The 23,651-nt window shown below is 29.6% G+C and overlaps 1 protein-coding gene across 1 annotated transcript; it reads left to right on the forward strand.

Annotated features, from left to right (window-relative positions):
* The first annotated feature begins 17,347 nt into the window (after window positions 1–17,347).
* LOC129310818 (CLAVATA3/ESR (CLE)-related protein 43-like) lies at window positions 17,348–17,728 on the forward strand. Its single transcript, XM_054952732.1, has one exon. The coding sequence runs from the start codon at window positions 17,348–17,350 to the stop codon at window positions 17,726–17,728; it is 381 nt and encodes a 126-aa protein (XP_054808707.1).
* Window positions 17,729–23,651: the final 5,923 nt, after the last annotated feature.

The following is a 23,651-nucleotide window of genomic DNA, read 5'->3' on the forward strand; positions in this document are numbered from 1 at the left end:
TCAATTGCTCTAGAGCCGCAAGTACTCCTTTTCAATATAAAGCAGGAAGAAAGAGCTATCCAGATATTGAGCATGGTTTGATAAGTTTCAATTAATATCATCTGTTGATATTACTTATATATATAAGGAAATGTTTTTTAATTATTTTAATTTCTTCTTTAAATAAAGGGAAGAGGTTGGACCTAATGCTCCAATTTCTCAAGCTCTTGTATGAAAGACTACTCGAGAAGATAAAGAAGGCAAATTACCTGATGAACGCACTCGAAAAATCTAGGAGGATTGTGTGAGTATTAATATTTTAGTGTATTACTTTATTTACTGATGCACAAAACCAAAGGCAAAAGAAACATGTTATTTTTAGCTCCTCACAATCCAGGATAAATTGTTATTATTATTTATTTGTAAATTTAGTTGATATTTTAGTTAATGAAATATTTTATTTTTTCAGGCAACATTGAATGCTTGTTTATATCAATCCATTCATCCTTATAATTTATTATCTTGATTCATTAAGAAATAGTGACTTTAAGAACTACAAATCTATGAGGATATTATTTAATCAATAAGTTTAGTTCTATATTCTTTATATATGTTTATTATAACAATTAGTTTTTACTTGGTATGATTAATCATTATATAATAGGGCTGTAGCACATTATCGAGGAGGTGAAGGTCTCCCTCCAAACACCAAAAGACCTGATCCTGTTGAGTTTTATTCATGAAAAAGAATAAAGGTTTGTATTATTTTCTTAATAAAACAAGTTGGTACGTATCTAAATGATTGTTTGATTGATATTTTATGTTTGTTATTTTGGATTGATGTAGAAGTTTTGAAAAATTCTGAAACTTTCAAGTTATAGGGGAGATTCTGCCGGATTTTTTATGACAAATACTTGTATCATATATATAACTTCATCCCTGAAGTATTTTAAATTAAGTTAGAATTTATTTCTACCATATTTTGATAATGACATCTCTTATTGTTTTATAGGTACCTACACAATTACAAGATTGGGAGTATGGATACTATATTATAAAGTTTATGAGAGAAGTAATCACACAACAAGAGTTGATCATTCCTGAAAATGTAAGTCAAAAGTTTTGAAATTAAGTTAATATAATGTTAATTACTTATATATTGCTTTCATATCTTGTATAGTATTTTATTGGAGCAAGATCTTCGCATTTTACTATGGAGCAAATAGAAGATTTAGTTGAAGAGTGGTCATAATATATTATTGGCTGTTTGTGATAGGAAGTTAGATTTCAATGTTAGAAAAATAACAATAGTTTCATTTGTTAGGCTTGTTAAAAATTAAACTAGATTAGTTAAGAAATTAAAATTGTTGTATCAGTTTCAATTTCTTTTCTTGTGTATAAATTTTTATATTGATATCATTTTTAAATTAGTTTTTGATATTATGATTTGTCATTGTTAAAGAGATGTAAAAAGAAAAATTTTAAAAAATTTGATTTAAAAAAATAAAAGTAATATATGAAAGCGCTCATTTGGAAAGCACTCCTGTAGAGTAACATACAGAGCACTCCAGTATGGTGGCCTACGGGAGTACTCCTGTATGTGCTGATGTGTGCCCTTATATATGAGAGTGCTTTTTAGAAAGCGCTCCTATATAGCATACATATAGGAGCGCTTTTGTTAAGCGCTCCTGTACATTTTGGAGCTCTCGATATGGAAGTGCTTTTGAAGCACTCTCTAAGGTCAAAAAAAAATATTCCTATAAGCTTATTTTGTAGTAGTGATCCTAAAAAATATTACTCTCTTTGCCTTGCAAATATAACTAGGAGGAACACATTTCTAATAGATAAGCTCGATTTAAAATACTACTTCCTTTTTTTGTGAAGTTTTTTTATTTCATTTTATATGTTCCTATATAATTTCAATCCAGGACTTTATTATAATTTTTTATAATACCCCTATTTACTTCAACAACTTCAACTCAATATTTATTAAATTTTAAGAACAAATTTGACAATGTAGTAATTTTTTTATGTATTAATATAATTCTTAAGTCATGTGTAAATATCTTTAAAACTCTGTTATATTTTTAACACGAAGGAAGTGAAAAAGGTAATAACTTAGAGTAATATATAGTATTAGAAGGAGAACATAGTTTTGATGGAAAAAATGTGGAAGGAAAATAGAGAGAAGAAAATATTAATACCAACAAAGAGTAGTCCAGTTGGTCAGAATTTAGCCCATAACATACAAGATTGTATAATAAAATCTTGCTATTGATATAAAAACCTTATTGATAGATGATCTGTAAAGCCTCTTTAAACTTTGAAGGCATGTCATAGTCTTAGTGAGCTTTCGAAACTTAACTCAACTAAACTTTTATTAATAAAAAAGAGAATATTAATATAAAAAAGCTTTCAAAAACATATACTTTTTTCATAGGGTTTTCCTAACATTTTCTCATTCCTATTTCCCCTTACAAATTTAGGATAAAGATGATGAATAAGGGATTTGTGAAGTTGAAAAGTGACAATGCATATACACGCATGGCTGCAAACATAACTGCATTGTTTTTTGGGTAAATGTGCAAACAGGGACGGACTTACTTTATGGGTGGCCTCCCCAGATTTTTTTTAATTTGTAAGGTATAGGGAGTTTGTTGGGAGATATTTTCAAGCCTCAAATTTTTTTAATTATATACTCTTAATCTCATAATATAATTTAATCTAGCCCAACTTAAATATATGATTCAACCTAAAACAATTAACCCAACTTAAAATAAATAAGATTTTTTGGGTAAATGTGCAAACAGGGACGGACCTACTTTATGGGTGGCCTCCCTAGATTTTTTTTTAATTTGTAAGGTATAGGGAGTATGTTGGGAGATATTTTCAAGCCTCAAAATTTTTTTATTATATACTCTTAATCTCATAATATAATTTAATCTAGCCCAACTTAAATATATGATTCAGCCTAAAACAATTAACCCAACTTAAAATAAATAAGATTGATATATTTTAAAATAATGATTCAAATTTGTTAATTTGCATGAAGTGTCTGATAAGCTACCTCTGCTCTCGTCTCTCGTGGTCTCGCCTCTACCTTTTTCTGTGTGTTCTGCTCGCCGTCGCCAGCATCTTATTCTCATCCAAGCCTAGGAGCAGTGATTACCCGATGACTTGACCATTAACGACTGTAAAGCAAAGGTATGTTTCCCACTTTGACTTCAGCACTCACTTCCCAAACCCCCAAACCCCTCTTAAGCTATTTTGCTGTTCAATTCGACTTCGACCTTTAGACTTTGGAGACTAGATTTTGAGTTCACATTTCCATTTGAGTTTCTCTGATTTTTTGATGAATGATGATGCAATGTTGAGAATTAGTTTGGGTCTTTTTCTCTGATTCTTGAAATCAATTTAATATGGAGAAATGAGAATGGATAAGGATGATGGATAGCAAAAGCCAAAAAAGGCACACTTCACAACAAACACTAACACTCATTAAGGCTTAGGCACCCACACTTGACATATCACACATGCGTTTTGTGATTTTAGAATTTGGATTTATATGAAATTTAGATGGTTATGTGTTATTTGGATATTTTTATTTATAATTTATATGTTTGTGTTTCCTGTCACTACTTCTATTTATATGTTTTAATTTATATTTCTTAAATTTAAAAAAGATTCTTATTTGTTAGCTTCTTATTATCTTTTTTAATTTTTTAGATGAAAAAGACACTACATTCATTCTTTAAGAGAAAGAATGTGGAAATTTCACAACTTGATGGGGGATTAAGTTCTTTGCTAGAAATTGAACATCAACCTCCTATTGAGGAGCTACTTCCCCAACATCCTCCTTCAAAAATTTCAAGAATGTAGACTAATGAAAATTTTGATATCAATTCATTACAACATGATCCAAGATTGAGGAGACAAATATGGGAATATCCTATTAAGATGCGTGATGAAGTTAGGAGAGCTTATATTAAAGTCGGTCCTTATCAATATTTGTGCTTAAAGTATCCAAAATCTAAAGAAAAACATCCCCATAGTTTCTAAGCATCATGGTTTAAATTCTTTCTATCATGGCTAAAATATTCTCCTAGTGTAGATACTGCATTTTGTCTACCTTGTTATTTATTTCATTCTCAAAATGGACCTTCTAGATTAGATGCATTTACAGTTAATGGATTTTGATCTTGGAAAAGGGTGAGAGATGGGAGAAATTGTGCATTTTTGGCACATATTGGAAAAGATCATAATTCTCCACATCGAACTGTAAAAAAAGCATGTGAAGATCTCATGAATGAAGATATTCATATTGCTCATAGATTTGAAACTTACACATCTCAAGAAATTGTAGAAAATAGACTTCGTTTGAAAGCTTCAATTGAAGTGTGTAAGTGGCCAGCATTTCAAAGTTGCTCTTTTAGAGGTCATGATGAGTCTGAAACATTAATTAATCGTGGCAATTTTTGAAACTTCTAAGTTTCATATCTTCTTACAATGATAAGGTGGCAAATGTTCTGGAAAATGCTCCACAAAATGCGTTATATAAATCACCAAAAATACAAGAAGAAATTTTGTATGTGATGGCAAAAAAAGTGAAAAATGTCATTCATAAAGAAATTGGAGATGTAAAATTCTATATAATTATTCATGAAGCTCGAGATGCATCAAAGAAGGAGAAAATGTCTATTACACTAAGATTTGTTGACAAAAGTGGATGTGTACAAGAGCGCTTTTTTGGGCTTGTTCATGTTCAAGATACCACTGCATTGACATTAAAAGAAGGTATTTTTTTGTCTTCTCTCAACATAATCTTAATGTTTAAAATATTAGAGGACAAGGCTATGATGGTGCAAGTAACATGCATGGAGAATGGAATGAATTACAAGCTTTGATTTCAAATGAATGCCCATATGCATATTATGTATATAGTATGGCACATCGTTTGCAATTAGCATTGGTTGTTGCATCTAAAGAAGTTATTCCTATCCATCAATTTTTTTCTTCATTGGGTACTATTGTTAATATTGTTGGTGCCTCTTGTAAGCGCAATGATCAATTAAAAAGATGCTCATACTGAAAATATTGCCTATTTACTTGAGATTAATGAGCTTGAAAGTGGAAGAGGGCTTAATCAAATTGGTTCTTTACAAAGGGTTGGGGATACTCATTGGAGTTCTCATTTGAAATCTATTTCAAGCTTGATGAAAATGTTTAGTGCTTTATGTGAAGTTTTGATGAATATAATTGAGGATGGAACTACTGCTACTCAACGTGCAGATGCAGATGCTGCTTATGAGATGCTAACTTCCTTTGAGTTTGTTTTCATCATGCATCTTATGAAAGAAATTTTAAAGATTTCTAATTTTCTTTGTCAAGCTCTACAACTTCAATCTCAAGATATTGTGAATGCAATGCATCTTGTTTCATCTACTAAGCTTCTTATTTAGAAATTAAGAGATGATAGATGGAAAGAGTTAGTTATGAAGGTAAAATCTTTTTATGACTTAGTCAATATTCCTGTTCTTGATTTTGATGCTCATTATATTGGTAAAAGAGGAAGGGCTCGCCATCAACAAGATGAATTTACAATAGGGCATCATTATAAAATTGACATTTTCAATGCCGTGATAGACTCTCAATTACAAGAATTGAACAAATTTAATGATGATACGGTGGAGTTGCTTATTCTTAGCTCAGCTTTAGATCCAAGGGAAATGTGCATATTATTTATAATTGATGATATTTGCAAGATGGTAGAAAAGTTCTATCCATAGGATTTTTTGGCACAGAAATGCTACAATTAAAGATACAATTTGAGCATTTTGGCCATGTCTTACAACTTCCTGATTTTCAAACATTGGTTACCATTTCTAATTTATGTTAATGGTTGGTGAAAATAAGAAAATCAGAAAACTATCCTCTTGTATATAGAGTTATGACTTTGCTTCTCACTCTTCCAGTTTCTACAGCTACAACAGAGTGATCTTTTTTAGCTATGAGCACTATTAAGACCATGCTTTGCAACAAGATGGATGAGGGATACCTTTTTGATTCTTTGGTTTTGTATATTGAAAAAAGAATTGTTAAAAAGTTTGATATAGAATCTCTTGTAGATGATTTTAATGACATGAAGGAGAGAAGGGTAAAGCTTTCTTTGTCTAAAAAGACAAGCTAACCTTTCACATATTATTATATAATTTGCAATATCTTTAGTTAAATCTTGTGTCGTTTTTTTACTAAGCATTTGGGCCCCCCAGAATTGGAAGCTAGTTCCGCCCCTGTGTGTAAATATGCTCTCAAAGTTTTCTTGAAAGTGCAATTGATATCTTAAAGTATTTAAAGGTATGATATTGCTCATAACATTTTTTTTAAAGTAAAGCAATTTTATCCTGAGTTGATAAAAGCAAAACGTTGATCGTTGGTTGACTTTTTTATGCTCATGTAGCATTTATATAAAGCATCCATGTCACTTTTTATCATTTTAAAAAAATATGTAGGATAAAATAATAATAATAAATGTTAGTAGGTCCTGCCACTTCTGCCATCAACCTATTGCCTTTCATCTTCCTCCTCTTAACCTCCCATCTTCCAATGCCATGACCTTACCATTTATCTTCTTCTTCTTCTTCTTCTTCTTCTTCCACAACATCATAAGACCATCACCAAGTTCATCTTCTTCTTTAATAAAGGCACTTAAAGCCAGGAAAATAGGTCAAGCTCATAGGTTGACCCATTTGAACAAGTATGATAGGAGAGCTGGGCTTGCAAATAAGAACCTGAAATGATAAATTAGGATTAAACAACCTGGCCCATTTAAGCTCATTTAATTTAGGGCTTTAATGGGCTAACCCTTAAGAGTCAAGGGCTGCTTATTCAAGCCTGCATATATATTATACATTTTAAAAATCAATGTATAATGCTTGATTTCTTTTGAACTTGAAAAAAAAAAATTAAACCAAATATGATATGATTCACATGTGAGCATATATCTGCTAACCTAAGGAGGGAAGCTAAAAAAAAAGACAACCCTAAATCCCCTAATTCATTTAGATAAATAGATTCATGATTCAAGCCTTCACTCTTTACTTTCTTCATTTTGCTTCTCTTCTACTCACTCTTCTCTTCAATCGTCCTAATCATTGACTCTAATTTGCAATGCTTTTTTAATAGATGGAAACAAGACTTTTGAAGGTAGAAAAGGAATGTCAACGATAAATCTAGATAGGATACTTTAGATAACAGGATGACAATGATACTTTGAATATTTGATCTGGAATTGAAAGAGTAGTGTCAACAGTCTCTTGAACGAATCTTGAATGATGGCCTGGAATGAAACTTTAAACAGCTGCTTAGAACATGTCCCTAAATGGCACAACAATGATAGGTTGGTTAGCAAATGATGGCAAGAATCACAATGCTGAAGGGCAAGCTTGGTGGCACATACAACACGATTTGGTTCGATAGAAGGTGAAGAGGGGTTTTAAGTGAAGGCTATGTTATTGTTATGGATTTGAAGATGGGAAAGGCTATCACAAGCTATTGTTGGAGACTTTCTATATATGAATTTTCCAAATTATATTATTATTTGAGTTTGACACTAGTTAGAGACTTTTTGTTAGTAGAATGAAAGATTTTCAGTTTGACAAAAAACTAAAACAGGTAAAAGGCCTAAAGCTTGAAGGGCCTACCTTAAGCCCACTATGTTGAGAGTTGAGCTTCAAATATCAAGCTCTTGAAGGGTAGTTGGACTTAAACAAGCTAGCCTTTTTAGCCTTGAGACTATTAAAGGCTGGCCTAGCCTATTTTCCCAGCTCTAACTACACTAAGCATTTATTTCTTATTCAAACAAGCATTGTTCCTCCCTGATGCTTAGATTGCCAAAGCTCACAATGCCTAAGCCTTACAATTTTCTAGAAGCCATTGACAGGGAGATTGCTTCTTCTTACTCAAATCAGTGTTGTTGCTTACTTAGATTGCTTCCTCTTTCTCTCATGACTTTGTAGCTTCTTCTCCCCTTCACTTGTTGAGATCTAATTCACCAAGATCCCTTGTCTGTGTTTCTGTTTGCAATTTCTCCTTTCACGCCTAGGGTCCCATTCATCAAGGCTTCAAAGAGGTATGGATCCTTTACTCTTCCTTCCTTGAAGTGATAGATTAGCACTGGCTTCCTTCCCTTCTTGGATTACAAAAGTCTAGGGATTTTGAAGAAGCACGAAGACACCTGATTACTAGCAAAATATTGGCAAATCTTTGAATGCAAGTAATACTCGAAGCTTAGAGTTATTTTGTAAATCCTTGATATTCCTCTTCTATAAATTTCTGCTAAATCAATGGAAAATTTTTATTCCCATGTGTGCTAGTGAGATGAAGCTTGATTATATCTTCCTAATGTTCAAAATCTTTGGGGTGTTTGTAAAATTTTTTGCTAGGCAATATTTGCTCGATTTCAATATTATTGCTTATGATAAAGTTAGAACTTAGAAGTGTTAAAGGGGCAGAGTGTTTGATGTGGGAAGAATGGTCAAGACATTTTTCTCAAAGGGAAAAAAGTGAATTGGATGCCACATGAGCATGCCATGTCAGCGTGATAAGTTAACTAATGATCAATGTTTTGTTTTTGTCAACTTAGAGCAACATTACACCATTTTAAAAAATGTCATAGGTAACATTACACCTTTAAATACTTTAGGATATTAATTGTACTTCCAGAAAAACTTTAAGGGCAGATTTTCACATTAACACTTCTTTCTTAATATTGTCCCTACATCCACCTGACCATCTCTCCCTCTTTCCTTGTTTATATCCTTATCGAGTTTAACTTGGAGGAAGAATGATAACTAAGTCTTAGTTTAAGAAATTAATGATAGTTAGATTTTTTGAAAATGAAAGGCAAATATCAATTTAAATAATTACAAATTGAAGAGTTTCAATTTTAAATAAGATATTTAAATTTTAAATATAATTCTTAATTTATAATTTGAATTTTTATTTATAAATGTTTGAATCTATATTTATAATTTATTTTTTTAGATAATTTTTTTTAGAATTTAATTGTTGTTAATTCACAAAATTTAATTGCATTCTCCCAAATCCAAACCCCTTTTTGGTAAAAAGAAAAAAACAAGAAACAGAAGAAGCAACCCCAACCGTTAAAAAACATAAAAAAAAAAAAAATTAATACCACATTCACTTTCATGTTCCATCCCTCCAATCTTATGTTTTTTCTAAATATTTTTTCCATAAATAATAACTTATATTTTACCGTTTTTGTATTTAAATTTAAATATTATTAATTAAAATAAATAAAATGCTGGGAAAAAAAGGGGAACAGAGCCATCCCTAGAATAAGTGGCTCTTTATTTTATAATTTCTTTGTATTTATTATAAGACACTTTCAATTATTTTGCTAGAACAAAAAAATGACAATTAACTTATTAAATATGTCAAAAAATAAAATATTTTTCCAGCTTTACCTTTATTAAAAATAGGAAGAGAGAAATATGAGGAGTTATAAAATTAAATTTATAATGACAATAAACCTGAAAAATGGTAACAAATAACTCTCTGTATGCCTTATATTAAGAATAAACGAAACCTTTTAAGAAGTGCTCAAGGGAAAGGAGGGAATATATTATATTGGTATTGATGATTCCCTTTTATATATTCCGATGATTCTCATTAACCCCCTAAAAAAACTAACAAAGAATGGCAGATAAATCCTTCTAAAATAAAAAAATGATAATTGAATCTTGTAAAATCTAATAATCACAGTGAAATCCCATGTGACTTCTTTGAGATTAAATTTTTGTGTGAAATTACTTTAGTACTCATTTGTAACTATTTTTATATGATTCACAAGTTTAATATAAGTATTCATAAGTTTGATTTTACTAATGATTAAAATGATTTAAAAAATGACAACTTTCTATCAACAATTTTCTTCAATCAATAAAGTTCAACTAATTTTATATCATTTTCAAATTTGATATAAGTATTTGCAAGTTTAGTTCTACTAATGACTAAAAGAATTTAAAAAATTATAATTTTCTATTATCAATTTTCCTCCATAAGCAAAGTCTAACTAATTTTATATTATTTATAAGTTTGATATAAGTATTGGTAAGTTTGATTCCACTAATCATTAAAACAATTAAGAAAATCACAACTTTCTAAATCACCTAGAGATATTAAAGTAGTTTTATATAGGAATTTAATCTCAAAGAAGTTCCCTGAGATATCTCACTGTGATTATCACATTTTATGAAACTAAATTATTATTTTTCTATTTCAAATAGATTTATCTATCATTCTCACAAAAATTTATTACTAAATTAAACTTTTTATTAAAAATTAAGCTAAATCTCTAAATTTAAAATATTTTGGCATCTTTAATCATTCTCAGCTAACTAAAATCATCATTCATCGAATTAGCAAATTATGATCCTCAACGCATAATAAACTACAGAATAAAAAAACAAAGAATTCAATTTGATTCTCAGAATAAAAAATATTACTTCAAAGATGATAACTCTTTAAATGGTACTTAAATTTTTTGAATGATTATTTTCCACAACTATTGATTGTGGGAATACCTTAGACGATGGCAAAAAAAAAGAAGAATTCATATGATTATTAATTACTCATTCAAATATACAATTTGTACTCTTCATTTACATGGAGAAAAAAATATGAGAAAAAAATTCCTTAAAATAGTAAAAAAATATTTTTTTAAAATTTCTCTTCCCTATTTTCTTTCCTCTTTTCCGTCTACCTAAACCAAGTATTAAAGTGCCAATTTTTTATGTAACCAAATAAAGTAAATTTGATTCGAGATATATAATTACGTATATCTTTGAGCAAATTAAACAATTAACTTACTGTTTTGATTATCAATAGAAAACTAATTAATAGATTCAACACTAATAATATATTATACATAAGCTCAATAATAATTTGTAGGATTATTAACAGGATTAAGTTCAGCAAAAGGACTAACACTACTACAACAAATGACATAAATGATGGATTATTTTTGCTTATAAATGAACCGTCATTTATGACCCTGTCATTTAAAGTCCTCCTAAATAAATGATTGATATTTTAAACACCCATCATTATTTTTACAAGAGATACAAAAATATATTTTAAATGACAGGTTATTTAACCATCATTTATTCCTTTGTATAAATGATAGTTAAATAAACTGTCATTTAAAATATATTTTTGTATCTTTTGTAAGAATAATGATGGGTGTTTAAAATACCTGTTATTTATTCTCACCATAAATGATGGGCAAATATTTTTCTATCATAAATATTTACTTGTCATTTATTATTTGGTTACAATAAATGATGGTTAAAAATTTGCCCATCATTTATGATAAGAATATATGACGGGCAAATATTTACCCGTCATATATTCTATGATTTTTTTAAAAAAATAGAGGTTTGTTATTTATGGCAACTTTCCTGTAATAACTATATAAATAATAATCAGACAGCAATTTCAACATTTTTATACATGAATATTAATTATAATCAATACAAAATAAAATAAAACTAATCTCTTATTCTAATCTATCAAGCAATCAATGTATAGAATTTTTTAAAGAAAAATAATTTATCAACTAATATCAAATAATGAATGAAAACTAGTAAAATTATAAACACTAATCCTACTTGCACTAAATCTATTGATTTTCATCTTTGTGCAATGACTACACTTAAAATATGTACTGGCACCACTCTTCAATTACATCATTTATTTGTGCATGCCCAAATTCTTCAATGTAGAAATCCTCATAGTACTGTAAAACATGAATTATCTACCATAAATTTATTTTAATAAATTAAATTCATTAGCAATTATAAAGTAAAAATTAATTGTTCACATTCCATTGCAAGAATTGTGCTCTCATTATGAATAATGATGTCCTTCATAAACCTCATAACATAGAAACCACAATCCAAACTATTTGTCATTTGTCTTGGGCACTACAAATTAAAGAACCAATGAGTACATATTAATGCATTAAAAAATTATGAATATTTAAATTAAAAAATAATATTAATTACCTTTATTATATTCCAAGTGTAGGCTGCATCAAAATTTATAAATGACCTTGAAATTGTTTGTTTAGTATTTGTGCAGTACAACACAATTGCCCTAATAAAAAAGAAAAAATATGTTAGTATAAAAATAAACAAATAAATATATAAAATACTTATTTTTTGCACTTACATATTAACCAACTGCAATAAAATTTGTCTGTTCTCTAATTTTTCACCAAGAGAATCGAGATAATATATCATTGGAGTGCTACCATATGGTTCAGTGGAAATCAACATTCAATGGTCCCTAATGACATTAACAAGTGTTATAAAATTATAACTAATTGACTAAATTAATCTTAACAAATCCATTAATATAAGTAAAAAGTAGGTTACCCTTGGCAATATGGTCTTAAGAATAATATTTCCTTTTGAGCCTTTGCTTTAACATTTTCACTTAATTGTTTGGCTTGATCTAAAATCTTGTCCTTTTTAATTAAAGCATGTGCACCAACCTCATGGAAACTAACAAAAATAAACTTCATTTGTAGGCCGAAAGGGACAATAAATTTTTCATACAAGTACCTACCATCAATATATCAAATGAATTAGTATATATTTAAAATACTAATTATTCATATATGAAAGATAATTTACCGTATATAAAAGCTGAGAATAGTGAGGCTGGTCATCTCATGCAGTAGCACTTCATCTATAATATCAAGTAAAAGCATATCATATTATGGTGCACCATATATGCCTGCCTCAAATGAAATTTGTGAGATTAGAGGATTAGACCTATGAATCATTGCATTTTCCTGAAGTAAATTTTAATGCGAGCTTGACAATTAAGGCTCTTATTCAAACATAGCTACATGTGAAACAATTTTTGAGGAAAGCCTAGATCGAGGCACGGTCTTTTTCTTAGATTGTGCATCTTTGTTAGCTTTTTTTGGACTTGGCATCTTAACATCGATAGCTTGCCATCTAACAAAACTACCCATCGCCTATCCTACAATCCTTGCATCCTTGGTGGGAATAAGTAATGGATAGTTGAGATCTTTAAGTACATATCAATAGCAACTAGTACATAGGATGCAGGGAGTGGCATATTATATAATGTGTCTCCAAGCATATTGAACACTCGACCGATAGCAACCACGTGATGATTCAAGCTATATGCTAACAACTCACATATATTCTCGCCCTATATTAATGAGTAATATACTATATTAATGCTATGGAAAATAAAAAGAGTGAAATATAAGTGAAATAAACAAATACTATTTTACCTTAGGGAGATTTTTAATGGGCTGCATTACACTGAAACTACCTTTCTCACTAGGACTAATATGAAACTCCCCCTCCCGCCTTTTCTTGTCCTTTAGCAAGGTATCAATCAATTTTCATTGCCTAGATAGCTCCTCTTTCAGTATAGCAATCTTAGTCCTTGCGTCCACATCCTCTATTGACTTCGTCTTTTTTTGTGTTCCAAATATTTGCTTTTTTGTGACACTGAAGTTGTAACCCTTAACCCGACCGAAGTGTTCAGGATTACCCAGTGCCTTGCCCAAGACATCTCCATCATTAGGTAAGCCACTTTTCTCTATCTTAGACTGTGTAACATATAGTGAGAAAGTTAAATTTATTAATTAATTATAAAAAAATGATAATATTAAAATAATGTACTTACATATTTGTTAGCAAGTTCATGAACACATTCGTCAACAATATTTCCTTCTTTATTAGTCTGGGCTTCTATGAAGAGTTTATGATGTGAAATAGAACTTGCTCCTGAACCCTCTTGCTCGATCTACGCATTTAAATAAAGTTGAACATTAATAGTGCACATATCAATAAAATAAACTAAAATTATATATCCTAAATATTAACATACCATTTGCTGCTCAATTTCTGCAAATCCTATGCACCCTTTCTTGTAAGGGTATATATCTTTCTCATGCAACTATTTCTTTTAGTTGCTCAATTCCTATGCCAAACACATAGAATCATATCAACAATATATATATATATATATATTGATAATAAAAAATTATAGTTCATACTTGGAATTCCCATTATTTCATTATTCTTGTGAGACTAATGGCCTTATTAATTCGAGAACTTTAGCACTAATGTTTCCGGCCAATTTTTTAATGTATTTCATTCCAACGAAATACTGAAATGTCCACATTGCCTTTCCACCTTACTGAATGACAAATTTCATTTGACTAGCATCAATTGTGAACGCTGATTGTAAAACAAGGAAATTAATTAGATTTGTAGTCAAGTAATTATAATTAATTATAATGATTATGAGTAAAGTATTTTACCTCTACTTGCTTCCAAATATAATTCTTTGTTACTGGACTAACATCGTTCTAACTCCTAATTATAATGGGCACATTTGCCTTTGTCACAACCCCTATGTAGCTATAAATTTATTTTTGTTAGTCTTGATAGGTTAACCTTTGTAATTTCATTCAAGTTTATATTTTTGTCCAATAGCCCTTCTCCTATTTACCTCGCTCATTAATGCCAATCCCCTCATTATTTGATTTGCTTTTTGTTAAATTTGTTAATCATGTGTATCAATGCTAGGATCAGTATTACTAGGTCCATTACGATCATTACTTTTTTGAGAAGTCATTTACCTACAAAAATAGAAAAGACAAATATGGAGAACAAATGAATGATAAATTGATCAAAAAAGTAATTAACTACTCTACATGCAAAAAAATTTAGCAGCATAACGTCATAAAAACAAGTATTTCTCAAGCTCAAAATCATTTTTTAAACTTAACATCTTATATCAATAAGCCAAATTCAATCATACACAATCTCAACAGCAACAAAATCCAACAAAATGACATTTTCAACCATACACAATTCCAAAAAAAAATTCATTGAAAAATCACAGAAAAAAAAAGAAAAATACCATAAACATCAATTCCAATCATTGTTTTTTATCTCATTTATCATTCTAGTGTTACTCATACCTTACAGTAGTAATATCATGCCAAAATAATATCATTCATTATAGCAATTGTCAAAATCTCAATAAAATAGTTATAATTTTTAGAGAAATCGCGCGTCAATTTTGGTCACTCAAATGAACACCAATTATAATAAAATTTGGTACACTGGTACATTTCAATATGTAGTTTTTAACAATAAAACTATCCAAATCAAATAAGGCATATAATTTAAAAAAATATTCAAAAAATTCGTTCAAAATTCATAGAAAAAATACAATCATCATGAATATACATTTCGATCACTCATTTTTATCCTCATAATTATTCTGAGGCTACCCATAACCTCCATTAGCATCCTCAAGCCAAGAACGCATCATATATTATCAATTTCAACAATCCACATTACCAAAATCAAGCAACAATATGCATAGAAAGTTAACTACGTGAATTCAAACAATAAAACTCTACAAAACAATGAATAAATCATTCCCACAGCGAAAAAACCAAAGGACATTGAAAGAAATGGTACAAAACACAAAAAAAAATTGCAAGTTGGAAGAAAATGAATTGAAATGCAATGGCAAACTCAAGGCACAACGAACGGCAATGAGGATGATGGCGAAAACATGATGGAGGTGGGGGATGATGGTCGACTATGGAAATGAAGCCACTTTATGGGTTTACTTGTGATTTCGCATAAAAGTGGAGAAGAGAAGAGAGGAGAGTTCATCAGGCACGTAAGAGAGGATATGAAATGGAAGGAACTAAAAAGTTTTTAACTAAGAATAAATGACAGGCATTTAAATGCTCATCATTTATTCCACTTTATATAACGAGCATTTTAAAAGCCCATCATAGATTATGATGACTTTATATAACAAGCATTTCAAATGTCGATCATAGTCTCATTTTTTTCTTTTTTAAAATTTTAGAAACTTAAACATTATATGACTAGTGTTAAAACACCCATCATATAATGTCGTCAATATAAATGACGAGTGTTTAGAAAGACCGTCATTTATGTTAATATGAATTTTTAATTTTTTTAGAGGTAGAATTTGAAGCCTTATATGATGGGTGTTAAAACACTGGCCATATATGTTAATGAAATAAATGACGGGTGTTTGAACACCCATCATTTATTTTGCAACTATTATCCGCCTCTCTTTTAAATAATAAATTTTCTGAAAATTATCATTTTTAATGATATCATATATCAATAATTTTGTGGTAATGTACAAACTAATTTTTATTTGCAAGAATGTTTGAATTTTGCGAGAAAGATGTGCCAATATTTAGTGGGATTATAATCCTCTAAAGTTTATAGTCTAAAGTTCTGTCAATTTGAGATAATAGTAACTGTTAATTAAATTAAATGGCACAAAATTATCTTATAATAAAAAAGAATTAGAGAGTTTTGTATGGATTAATTATCAACTAATATTGTACTGAAATCACTCCATAACTAAAGCAAACTACCGTACGTTTCTTTCAGTGTTTACAAATTACCCAATCATGAAATTGCTTTTCAATCAATAACTAATATGATCTTAAATTCACAGAGTTTCAGATAACCAAATTCAGAGAAATTTTATCTTATTAAGTAAATGATTATATTTTAAGCAAGATTGTCTCTATTAAGAAGATCCATGTGTATAATAGTAAAAATAATTTGCCGGACCAGCGTCAATATTCAATAACATGCTGTAAGTAGAGAAATAAAATTAAATTCTTTTAAAAATAAGATTAAAATTAAAAAAGATTAGGGAAAACATAATCATTAGTCACTATAGTTTTATCAAATTTTGATTTTAATCCCTATAATTTGTTTTTAGTATTTTCAACCTTTATAATCTCTCTAATTTATTCAGTCAAAAAATAATAATCTCTCTAATTTAACATTATTAAAAACATGAAAAATAAACGTTTTCCCTGTAAAAAAATAAACGTTTTCCCTGTAAAAATAAACGTTTCCCAATCTTATTGTAAATATAAAGATTAAAAAAATTTAAAAAATTATAAAAATTAAAAGCAAAATTTAATAAAGCTACTAGAACGAGGAACTGTGTTTTCCCTGTAAAATTATTATTACCGAACAAAAGGGATTCATTTCTACATGCACGTGGGGCCACTGTGGATGGGGTCGGTGGAGGTGTCTATGGCCATGACATGAGCCTCCATCTTTAATCTCTCAGTCTCTCTAAAGTTAAGAGCTGAGCCATCAATTCTCTCCCTCGCTCTTTCCTCTCTTCATCCCAATCTCAAAGAATTCACATACTTCTTCTTAGTTCGCGCACAGAGAGAGAGAGAGAGAGAGAGGGATCTATCATGGTAGAGAGAGAAAAAGAGGTCGAAATAATTTATGTGGGTGTTTCTCCGGCCGCCATGTGGTTCGCCGGCGTCAGGAGAATCTCGTTCCTTTTCGTGGTGGGCCTTCTGGTAATCTCCGTGCTCTTCGTGTGGGTTTGCTCCCACTCGTGTCGGGTTGAGGCCATTCCAATATCTTCGTCTCCGTCTTCTTCTTCCACAGTGCCGACAAAAGAGAAGCTTAGCTATGGCGTCTTGGATAACAAGAGCAAGCAGGATCTGGTTCACAAGTATTTGAGTGGAAGAAGAGCTTCTGCCCCTCCTGCCATTAAAACTACTCCAAACGGCTTCGAAGAGAGTAAAAGAAGAATTCCCAGTTGCCCAGATCCCCTCCACAATTAATTTCACAAGTAGAATTCCCATCTTCCCTCTCTCTTGATTTTTCTTTAACCTATCTTTCAATTTTTGGTTTTGTAATTTCACGAAGCTCATCCAAAATACCTTCGTTTTTCTCATCATTTTCTCCCAAGAAACATGTCTGGTTATCGCAGATTATGAGGGAAAACCGGGGGTATTTTGGTACATGTGGAAAAAATATCTTCCTTTTCATCAGTGGAGGATTCAGAAATAGATCATCATCATCTTCATTTTCAATATGTTAGCTTGTGTACAGAAGCTCATGAGAGAGGTTGAGTTTTAGATTCAGTGTCGCAGGGTGCCCAGAATCTCTGAGCAATTAGAGAAACTGTGCAACAAATTAAACTCATGTACTTTTTGTAAATTACTAGCTTTTGACTCCTAGAACCGATCGAGAAGGGGAAGGACAAGAATGGCAGAAATATTGTTGAATATATGAGAGCAATTATTTTTCTCCCTAGTTGTTTTCCCAATGCAGGAATTATTATATATATACTTGGCTAGCTTAGTTCTCTCACTGCTGGCCAAGGTGTTTGATGAATAGTTGAAACTTGATATCATCAAAGGTGGTAAAAGATTAAATTTTTTTTTTTTGCCAGAATAAAAGATTAAATGTTTATTCTCAGACTTTGTTGAAGCTTCCGTGCACTGTCTCTATTTCTGGGAAGTGAAAGTTATACTGATGATGATGATGCATGATCTTCTATATATATATGTATATATATGTATGTATGTATATGTATGTATGTATATATGCATTTGCTAGTAACTGGGGACACTGGTAAGTATTCTACTGTGCTGATTCATTCTATACGTTCTAACAATTCTCTCAAATTTTGTTCCACAATCCATTATCCATCATCATTGTTGCAGAAAATATTGGAGATTCTCCATATTTTTCTGCGCTTCTTTTCCCTTCAAATTATTTGACAAAGACCTGACTATTGGAATCTCATCGTCTAACTAATATTGTCCACCAAATCTTAGCCGTTGATTTCATTGACTTTGTTCTTTTAGCCCATAACCTCATTTCTGGTCACTTTATTTGGTAGAGTAACTTGGTTGGGGCAAAAATTAAAATTCATTTCAGTCTTAAATATGAGAGTTGGTTGGAAAATTTGTTTTAGTCATGAACGTAAGTAGGATCTCAATCTCTTTTACTCCTCTAATCCTTTTTATAGGATAGAAGAATTATTTATTTTGATTTTATTTGTAAAGCATATCTTTAATTTTTATGTCTATCTTTATCTTTTTTGCTCTTGCTTAATGTTAAAAAAAATTATTAAATATTAGATTATTTTATTTTAAAGTATGGATATTTAATAGGGATAAAGTTTTTTAAATAAATTTAATAAGGTTTAAGATTTTCTTAATTTCAGTTAAACAAGTTGACAGTAATATTTATATTTTCTTTTTGTCCATATTATCCCCTATTGAATGCGCAAATATTCTCACGTGAGTTACATTAGAGAAACTCTAATTGGGTGAGGTATTTTAAAACCAGCACATATTTTTTTACAAATAATTAACTTACCTGAATGTAATGGAATGACGGATTTTCATGTGTCTTTACACTAACCAAGGTAATTTGTAAATGCTGTGTTAGAATGTGTATGTCGGGACCATTCCCCTTCTCGATTAATATTTGAATTTTGAACACGCCTTCTAGTTTGTGTATCTTCGATTTATATACCTACATTGGATAAACATAACATAAAATATAATCAGACGCATAATTTAATTTTTAGTATGTTATACCGAGATTGATTGTATTTATTATATAACGGGACTATGAATGTTTAAATGCATGCGTTTTCACATGTTACAACTCTAACGCAAGCAATCTAGCGATGTGATAATCAAATAGATTTTACGGATGGAGTGGAGATTTGATAATCAAATAAACATTTTTTGTCACAAAAAAGCCAATTTTATTAACCACGAAAAAAAATATTACAATTAGTAATAGCCAAAGCCAAAAAGCATTATTAAAAAAGAAACATAAGATACAACGTAACACACAACTCATAAAACAAAATAAAAGCAAAACAACAACCCAGAAATAGTATCAATATAGTCCAAGTGTAAAACCAAAACAACATATTAATTAATGCCCTCTTCATTCTGAAAGGAACTAGTAACAAAAGAAAAATTAATTAGGACAATTAGTAGCTTCCAAATTAGCAAGTAACAACCCGAATAAAGATGTAGCTATAAAGAACTATTCTATCGGACACATCTTCTTAAAGCTCATTAATGTTAAAAAGTTGGCAGCTTCATTACCTTAGCAAGCCACCAAGAAAAAACAAGCATAATTGCACAATTCTTTCGCTACAAGAATATCCTACACAATTCTCAAACATTTTTAATCATAATCAAAATCAAGTTTACCTCATAACATTTCCACAGGGACCATCTAACTAGAATATCACTAAGCCACCCTCAAACCTTCATAACAGTCAAGCATTCAACCATATGAGAGTAGAATTGGCAATAATATTCTTCCCACAACCACCCAAGAAATTCCCAAATTCAACTTTGCAAATAAGACCAATACCAAAAGACTTCAAGACACTATTAAACGAGCTATCAACATTAATCTTAACTCCCCTTGATAAATGTCTCCTCCAAGACAAACTTCTATCAAGTGAGTCCATAAGCGCATTGTATTTCTTCAATTTATGATGGAACTGCAAATTTTTACATTCAATCACAATCCTAAAGGCATTAAAAATAACTTTCTCAGCATTCACACTTCCCCCATTAAATACCCAACCACACCTACTTTTTCAAATTTCCCAACAAATGGAAGCAACAAGTGCCGTTTCAAAAGCCCCAATTGCATTATTATCACAAAAAATATCAATTAGCCAAGCAGAGACTGTAGGAATATTAATATTAGATATCAATATTCCTAAACTACAACCAAACCAACAAGATCTTACCTAAGGACAGTGGAAAAGCAAAAGTTAAGTTGTCTCCTCCTCATTCAAACAGATTGGGCATAAGGAATCAGCAGCACACTTGCTTTTGGATGGGGCAACTTTTTTAGCAATAACATCATTCAACACCCTCCAAATGAAATGACAAATCTTAGGACTAGGAGCTACTTCCAAATCCCAACTCTATTCCATAATCAAATAGACAAGTAGAATTCTTTACATGCTTCAACGTACGTAACGCCTTAGATATGTTTTTATGTTACACATCTAACACCATAGTAAAAACTTTGTACTTTTTTGGGTGAGAGGGCTGGTATAATAAAAGTTTGGAGGGAAATTGCTAGTGTTTTGGATAGAATAATGAAAATGAAAGGACGATTAACGCTATGCCAGCGAACAATATTATCTAATTAATAAGTCATTATTCACGAGCATCTTGTCATCTTGAATTATTGATGACAACTGTTTTGTGTTAAAATGCACATATAATCAATTAAATTAAAGAATCTAATCAACAATTATATGCAGTCTTGTCCCAAAAAAAATTCAAAAAGTATATATGACCTGGAGCAAGAAAAATGAATTCATTATTCCTTGTACGGCAGATTAGACCGCAAGTTCTATTACCAAAGACTCTTATTAATGATCCAAATTAATGAAATTTGTGGTCATCATATGAATAGTTTCTTTTCAAATGAAACATGACGAGGGTAAAAAAATTGGCATATTCTATCTGGTTGTCTTTATAAATTAAATTACATTCAACATGTTTTATTGAAATTATAAAAATTTAAAATTCATTAACTACTCCCTCCGATCCAGTTCTTAATATATAATACTCCCTCCGTCTCAAATTATAAAATATTTTTAAATAAAATCTCATATACTAATAAATCTCATTAAATACACTTAACAATATTATCTTTCCAAAACAAAAATATGAACTTTCCAGAATACTCATAATTTAATATATTAAAAAGAGAAGTGATGAAAATTAATTATAGAGAGAGAAATGATAATGTTATAATCGATACATTTAATGAAATGTTAATCTATTTAAAGTGTCTTATATTTTGAGATGGAGAAACTCCTTTAAAAGTACCCTATGATTTGGGACGGAGGGAGTATAAATTTTAAAAGCTTATTTGATCCTTAATATAAGGCAAAGTGTGAGTAATTAATTGTTTTTTCCTCCAATTTTATCCCTTGTTTATTTATTATGATTTGAATTCTTAGACAACAATTTAAAGTTAAAGTATACATATAATCTATTAACTTTATACAATGTTTCGTTTTAATCTTTTGATATTATGAAACGTCTCTTTAGTCTTTTAAATCTAATATTGTTAGTTTTATCCCAAGAAATTTTTATATTAAACTTTTAAATATTAACAAAATATTTTTAAATGTTAACATATTAATTTTAATTTTTTAAAAATAATAATGATTGAGATAAAAAATAATCATTTAAAATTAATGATGTTAGGGTTAAAGGATTAAAAATATATATTTTAGATATATTTTATAAAATTAAAAGACTAAATTAAAACCTTATATAAAGTTAGATGACTAAAACTATACTTTAGCCAAAATTTAATATGGCTATTAATTGCCAACAAAGTGAACAATTGGAAAGTTATATATATATTTTACAATTTTAAGGATATACTCCTTCTGTTTTTATATATAAAAGAAAAAAATGTATCACATTATAGTTTAAGAAAATAAGTTAGCTATAATAATTAGGTAAAGCCATAAATTTTTTTCCACAGGTACTCAATATCTTTAAGTGAAAGATGATGCAAGAGTGTTCATAATGTTAATAAAGTGGATGCAAAAGTGTCTAAACCATTAAATTTGACTAATGTCTATTAATATTGACTAGTAAAAAATAAATAAAAGCTACAAAAATACCTATAAGTTTTTTCTTCAGGTGCTTCTAGTATCATAAAGTAAATAATAGTGTAGGGGTACTCATTAATATTATAAAAATTGCCAACCTTTCACAATCTATTAAGTTCTATTCTCAAAATGTCACAGTCAAAATGAAGTTATCTTAACGAATTGAGAAAGATTAGATGTGATTAAACATTAGTACTGGGTTTGGGAGTTTTAGAATTTTTTTTTTTTTTTACTTTGGAGTTATTTGGGTCTCTTGAATAAGCTTGAAAATTATCCACGCCAATTCCAAACTAGAATGGGCTTAGCCCAAGTACTTGAATTCTTTTTTATTATTAATAAAATAAAATTAAAATTAGATAAAAATTGAAATTGACTAAAAATAAAAAATAAAATGAATATTAATTACAATTTGAGTATTTTAGCCAGCTCAAATAAGTCCAAAAGCTCAAGTTGTTAGGGTCGAGCTTAGTTATATTGCCCCTTTTATAAGTTAATAGATAATCATGCATCATTATTGGTTAATATTAACGGACATTAGTCAAATTTAACGATTTGAGCACTTCTGCACTCAATTCATCAACATTATGGTCTTGTGGGTACTCTCGCGTCGGATTTTACTTAAAGATACTAGATATCCTCAAAGAAAAAGTTATGTCTAAAAAAATTGGATTAAAATACCATATATTAATCAATATAAATACGCATTAATTGTTTCTCGTTAATGTAAATTATAAGAGTTAATTTAAAAAATTTATAATTAATACTTATTGAGATATGTGATTTTGTTTATTAGAAAAACAAATCAAAAGTGATAATTTATGCAATAAATAAAAATGGAGGGAGTAACTATTGGTTGATTCGTATCCTTAAGAACCAAAGGGCATATGTCTAAAAATATAATAAAATTTCAACTTTTACCTATATTAAATATACATATAAAAACCTCCCTGTCTTATAAATAGCAATGTATTGAAAATTAAATTGGGTCATTGAACCGGTCAAAGTATTGGTTTAAAAGTTAATGATCAAAACTGTTATTAAACCGGTCGTAAACAAAATATTTT

The sequence above is a fragment of the Prosopis cineraria genome, unplaced genomic scaffold (assembly GCF_029017545.1).
Source record: "Prosopis cineraria cultivar Desert tree isolate PC_DT_omini unplaced genomic scaffold, ASM2901754v1 PC5, whole genome shotgun sequence".
NCBI classification, from domain to species: Eukaryota; Viridiplantae; Streptophyta; class Magnoliopsida; order Fabales; family Fabaceae; genus Prosopis; species Prosopis cineraria.

Bases quoted from the DNA above. Each gene is read 5' to 3' on its own strand.
- LOC129310818 (XM_054952732.1), top strand. From the start codon at position 17,348: ATGGTAGAGAGAGAAAAAGAGGTCGAAATAATTTATGTGGGTGTTTCT.